Source organism: Apium graveolens, chromosome 8 (genome assembly GCF_009905375.1).
Source record: "Apium graveolens cultivar Ventura chromosome 8, ASM990537v1, whole genome shotgun sequence".
Classification (NCBI taxonomy): domain Eukaryota; kingdom Viridiplantae; phylum Streptophyta; class Magnoliopsida; order Apiales; family Apiaceae; genus Apium; species Apium graveolens.
In genome coordinates this window covers 235,811,325-235,817,699 of record NC_133654.1, presented here as the reverse complement: position 1 = coordinate 235,817,699, position 6,375 = coordinate 235,811,325, and the positions used below count along the sequence as shown (strand labels likewise).

At 42.4% G+C, this 6,375-nt stretch overlaps 1 protein-coding gene across 1 annotated transcript; it reads right to left on the bottom strand.

The window, feature by feature from the left end:
* Window positions 1–1,084: 1,084 nt before the first annotated feature.
* LOC141680456 (uncharacterized) lies at window positions 1,085–3,814 on the bottom strand. Its single transcript, XM_074486679.1, has 3 exons — window positions 3,526–3,814; window positions 2,226–3,333; window positions 1,085–1,529 (listed from the first exon to the last, which is right to left on the bottom strand). The coding sequence occupies exons 1-3, from the start codon at window positions 3,812–3,814 to the stop codon at window positions 1,085–1,087; spliced, it is 1,842 nt and encodes a 613-aa protein (XP_074342780.1).
* Between the last annotated feature and the right edge of the window lie 2,561 nt (window positions 3,815–6,375).

The window sequence follows — 6,375 nt, the reverse complement described above, 5'->3', positions numbered from 1 at the left end:
CCTGGTAGTGCTCCGGAGTCCTGATTTTCCTATGATTTGTAACTTTGATATTGTTCTAAGGCTTTTGATACTTCGATGTTTGTAATATTCGTATTTTGCTCCGGACTTGGTTAGTCCGGATACTTTTTCAATATTTGCTTTTATTGTTGTTATTTTGCTTTGCTGTTGTTGGTTGTTTTTGCCTTAGAAAAAATTTTCTAAGTGAAAATTGTTGTACTAGTCCTGACTAATAACTTGTCTAGATTAGTAGTTAGCTTCATCACTTGGAAAGTTAGTTCCAAGTGAAATGGTTTCACTAGTCCGGACTAATAGCTTGTCTGGATTAATGGTTAGCTTTTTCACTTAAAAAATTAATTCTAAGTAAAATAGTTGCACTTGTCCGGACTAAAAGCCTGTCCGGATTAGTGGTTAGCTTTTTCACTTAGAAAATTAATTCTAAGTAAAATGGTTGCACTTGTCCGGATTAATAGCTTGTCCGGAGTAATGGTTAGGTTTTTCACTTAGAAAATTAATTCTAAGAAAATGGTTGCACTAGTCCTGACTAATAGCTTGTCCGGACCAGTGTTTGCCTTTTTAGTTAGAAAATTTGTTCTAAGTAAAAGTGGTTGCTTTAGTCCTGACTTAATAGCTTATCCGGACTAGTGTTGGCTTTTTAGTTAGAAAATTAATTCTAAGTAGAAATGGTTACACTAGTCCTGACTAATAGCTTGTCCGGACTAGTGGTTAGCTTTTTCACTTAGAAAATTAATTCTAAGAAAAATGGCTGCACTAGTCCTGACTAATAGCTTGTCCGGACTAGTGTTTTCTTTTTTAGTTAGAAAATTTGTTCTAAGTAAAAGTGGTGGCTCTAGTCCTGACTTAATAGCTTGTCCGGACTAGTGTTGGCTTTTTAGTTAGAAAATTAATTCTAAGTAGAAATGGTTGCACTAGTCCTGACTAATAGCTTGTCCGGACTAGTGCTTAGTTTTGGTAAATATATAAAGGGGAAAAGCTTTTCATTATTATTCATACAAAATATAAGGCGAAACAAGTTTGGTTGCTTGCCATATTGGCTACACGATTTTTGGTTGCTTTGTTTGTTCTCTTACTGGTAGAATTTTCTTAGCCTTAGTCCATGCCAAGTATTTGGGACTTCTGAGCCATCCATGTTCAGGAGCTTGTAGGTTCCTAGCCTCAGTACTTCTTTGATCTTGTATGGTCCTTCCCATTTGGGCATTAGCTTTCCAGTGTTTATCGGATCTGATGCTTCATTATCTCGAAGTACTAAATCTCCAACTTGGAAGTTTTTGACTCTAGCCTCCTTACTGAAGTGCTCTCTTGTTTTCTCCTTGTATTTTTCCATCCTTTCTACAGCTTGGTCCCGGACCTCATCAATTAGCTCCATGTTTTTTCTGAGTCCTTCTTTGTTTGCTTCTTCTTCAAAGTTTATTGCTCTGTGAGAAGGAGATCCCACCTCAATAGAAATCATCGCTTCTGTTCCATATACTAGTTTGAATGGAGTTTCTCCGGTGCTTGTCCTGGGGCTTGCCCTGTAGGACCAAAGTACACTTGGTAGTTCTTCTGGCCATTTTCCTTTGCTTTCTCTCAGTCTCTTTTCGATACCTCAGAGTAGGATTCTGTTGGTGACTTCTACTTGGCCATTTCCTTGGGGATATGCTACTGATGATTTTTTGTGCTTGATCTTGCGCTCTTGAAGGTAGGACTGGAATTCTTATCCGATGAATTGGGGTCCATTGTCTGATACTAGGACTCGCGGTATCCCGAACCTCATCAAAATGTTGTCCATAAACTTTATGCAGTCTTGCTGATTGATTGTTCTCATTGCTTTCGCTTCAACCCATTTTGTCATGTAATCAATAGAGACTAGAAGGTACTTGAGATCTCCTTTGGCCCGGGGGAAGGGTCCCATGATGTCAATACCCTAGACAGCGAGGGGGATAGGTGACAGGACTGAGGATCGTAGGACTGGGCTGATCCGGGACACATTGCTGAAAAGTTGGCATTCCTTGCACTTCTTGACGAACTCTATTGCATCCTGATGAATAGTTGTCCAGTAGTAGTCTTGTCTTATAATCTTATGAGCTAGGGCCTTTGCAGACATGTGGTCTCCGCATATCCCTTCATGTACTTCTGCCAAACAGTACTTTGCTTCTTCTGGGCCAATACATTTCAGGATAGGAGATGAGAAGGTCCTGCGGTAGAGTACTCCTTCTTCGAGGAAGAACTTGGCTAATTTTGCTTTCAGTCTTTGAGCTTTTCCTTTATCTTCTGGGACCTCTCCTTTCTCCAAGTAGTTGATGAAGGGAGTCATCCAGTTATGGTTGTTTTCGATCTCCATGACCTCTTCGGATTCAATAGATGGTTTGTGGAGTTCTTCGAAGTAAACTGAGCAGTCCAGATCTGATGAGTTCCGGACTAATTTGGATAGAATATCCGCTTCTTCATTTTCTTTTTTACATATCTGAAGGACTTGATGTTTTGGAATTGAGGCTAAGTAGCTTTGAACCAGTGTTTGGTACTTAGCCAAGATAGTGTATTTTGCTATATATTCTCCATTTGTTTGCTTGACCACTATCTGTGAGTCACTGTAGATTTTTAAGTCCTGGACCCTTAGAGTCCTGGAGAGCTTTAGTCCTACGATCAACGCCTCATATTCTGCTTGGTTATTTGTTGTAGGGAAGCCGACACATATAGCTGTTTGAATTGTGAATCCTTCAGGACTTTTGAGTATGAGTCCGGCTCCCGACCTCTCGCTTGTTGAAGAACCATCTACTTTCAAGGTCCAGGCTCCCGGACTTGTATCCTTTTCTGACTCCTGATCCATGTCCATTGGTTCTGGCTCTTCTTCTGGAAAGTTGCATTCGATTATGAAATCTGCAAGTGCTTGAGCTTTGATGGTAGTTCTGGGAATGAAGCTCAAATTGAACTGGCTCAACTCTACTGCCCAATTGACAAGTCTTCCCGAGACATCCGGCTTGTGAATTATTTTTTTTAAGGGCTGATTTGTCATCACTTTGATCTCTCTTCCTTGGAAGTAGTGCCTGAGTTTTCTTGAAGTTTTGACTAAGGCAAAGGCAAACTTCTCCAATCTTGGGTATCTTGTTTCTGCATCTTTGAGTACTTGGCTTACATAGTAAACTGGTTGTTGTTTTCCATTTTCATACCTGATTAGGGCAGCTCCTACGGCTTGTGCTCCTGCTGACAAGTACAAGTGGAGAGGCTCTCCTGGTTGTGCTTTGGTTAGGACTGGTGGCTGAGAGAGGTAGGACTTGATTTCCTCGAATGCCTTTTGGCACTCCGGACTCCAGTTCACCTCTTTCTTGTTGGTTGTTCCTTTGAGTAAATCAAAGAATGGTAGGCACCTTTCTTCTAGTTTTGAGACAAATCTTCTAAGTGCTTCTAGGGATCCTGCTAGCTTCTGCACATCTTTTTGGGTCTAGGGAGCTTTCATCTCCTGGATTACATTTATTTTCTTCGGATTGGCTTTTATGCCTCTGTTGCTGATCATGAATCCTAGGAACTTGCCTGATCCTACTCCGAAGGTGCATTTCTCCAGATTCAGCTTGAGTTGGTTCTTCCTTAGGTTTTCAACACATTCCTTCAGATCTTCCATATGCCCTGGTATGGTTGTTGATTTTGAAATTGTGTCATCGACATAGCACTCCAAGTTCCTCCCAATCTGGGACTTGAATATCTTGTTCATTGCTCTTTGGTAAGTGGATCCCGCGCTTGTAAGTCCGAAGGGTAGCATCACATAAGCGTAGACTACTCTGTGAGTTATGAATGCTGTATTAGGAATGTCCTTCGGGTTCATCTTTATCTGGTTGTATCCGGAGAAGGCGTCCATGAAACTTAGCATGATGTCTCCGGAGGTAGCATCTATCAATTGATCAATATTTGGGAGAGGGTATGGGTCCTTCGGGCATGCATCATTCAGATTAGTGTAGTCCACACATATTCTCCATTTGTTGTTGGACTTCTTCATCATGACCACATTAGCTAGCCACTCCGGATATTTAATTTCTTTGATGATTCCTGCTTTGAGTAGTTTTTCGACTTCTTCATCAATGGCTTTTTGCCTCTCCGGAGCAAAATTTCTTCTCTTCTGTTTGACTGGTTTTCTGTTGGGGCTGACATCCAAGCTGTGCATTGCTATGGATTCATGTAGTCCTGGCATGTCTCTTGGACTCCAAGCAAAAACATCTTTGTACTCCCGGAGTAGGGACTCTAATATTTCCTTGAAGGACTCCTCGAGTCCCGACCTAACTTTCACCTTTTTTCTAGAATTGCTTTCATCCACTTGGACTTCTTCTGTTTCGACTGCAGCTTCAATTTTTGCTTGCTCTTTGTTTGAAACCATTTGATGAATTCGGGCTTCAGAGTTCTTCTTCAGATAGGAGTTTGCTTGTTCAGATTCTTTGGTTGCTTACAGGGTAGGACTAGCTTGGTCTAGGACCTGATTTGCTTTGTCGACTACCATGACTTGGTTGCTTGCCGGACCTTCCGGACTTGATATATTTCCTTCATGCTCCAGACCTGATTCAATTAGCAGTACTTCTTTTGTTGCTTCTTCCCTTGTCCGGGGTCGGTGCTTCTTAATGCTTTGTTGCTTGCGAAGAACTGTTGCCTTCCTTTTGTTGTCTTGATGAGTTTCTACCATTACTAACCCATGGGTGTAGCATGTTTCAACAACTCCATAATCTCCTTTTATCTCCCCGACTCCTGTCGGGGTTGGGAACTTGATTTTGAGATGGGAGATTGAAGTTATTGCTTGCATCAATGTTCGAGCTGATCTGCCAATGATCTCGTTGTATGACGAAGGATCATTGATCACATAAAACTTGATTACATGAGTTACCTGGTTAGGAGCAGTTCCAAAAATGACTGGCAGATATAAAGTTCCTTGGATCGGGACTAAGTTGTGTCCGAACCCATAGAGTGGGTCCTCCCGGCACTCGTTTGAGCGGACGCTTCTTAGCTGCATTCGATCCACTGTGTGCTTGAAGAGAATATTTACTTAGGAACCATTGTCTATGAGCATTCTCCTTACTTCATTATCAAAGATGTCCAGAGTGACAACCAAAGCTGCATTGTGATGTGGGTTGACTCCTTCGTAGTCCTTGCTGCTGAAAGATATCACTAGGTCTGGGAGTGACTGAATTGAGAGCACTTCTTCGCCGAAGTCTGGGCTCCGAGGTGGGGAGTGGGAACCTCCTAGGACTACATTAACTATATTATTTCCTTTCTTCTGCGCTTCCCCTATTGTTGCTATCCCGGACTAACTACTTGTTCATATTCCCCTTCTTCACTTGATCCTCAATGAAGTATTTGAGTGATAAGTAGTTCTCAGTCTTGTGGCCTTGGGTCTCGTGATAATCACACTGCCTATTGTAAGGCCTGCTCTACGGAGGAGTTTGCATTGGTTTTGGAGGATAATAGAAAGGCTTGTCTTTTACCTCTTTCAAGATTTCCTCCCGGGTCATGTTGAGAGGAGTCCAGTCCGGCTTCTGCTTCGGCTCCCGGGGTTGCTTCACGGGTCCTGGGTCGCTGCTTGACTCCTTCTTAGGACCAAGTCTCTGGAAAACCGGAGTAGTTTATCTTTCTTGGCTTTGGTTGCTTTGCTTGAATTTCTTATCCTGATGGTAACCCCCTTTCGGTCGGTCATCATTGTTTTTACTCCTGGACCCCCCATTCCGGGTCATCCTCATTTCCTGGAGCACGTCTGTTTCCTTTATGAATCTGGCAGCCATGGAGTAAGCTGCTGCCAGACTTTACAGCTCCTTATTGATTAGCTCCACTATATCTCTCTCATTGTGCTCTGGGTCCAAGTTTCTCCTAAAAATGCTCAAAACTTCCCTCTCATCCAAGCTCGAAACTTTATTGATTGCTTCCTGGAACCGACGCATGTATGCAGAGAGGGACTCGTTATCATGCTGCCGGATTGTCTTCAGGTGACACAAGTGTATTTCGTGCATTTTATTTGCCCGAAATCTTTGAAGGAAGGAGGCTCGGAAATCCTTCCAAGTATGGATGCTGCGGGAGGGGATCCTGCTGAACCATCTTTGGGCCCCTCCCTTAAGAGTTGAAGCGAAGAACCTTGATTTCGTCAAGTCATTGTAGTAATATATCTGCACTATCTGCTTAAAGTAGTTGAGGTGCTCCTCCTGGTCTCCTAGACCATCAAAGGAGTCAAAGTTGTAATGCTTCAAGTTTCGCTACCGGAGAATGGCTTCCAAGGAGTAACTAAAAGGAGTTAACATTTCTCCAATTTCTACTCCTGAATCTCTGTCCATCTTTCTCTGCAATTCATAGATCATATCTTTTAGGTCCTTCTGCTTTTCTTCTTCTTCATCCAAAATCAGCTCCGGAGTAGGG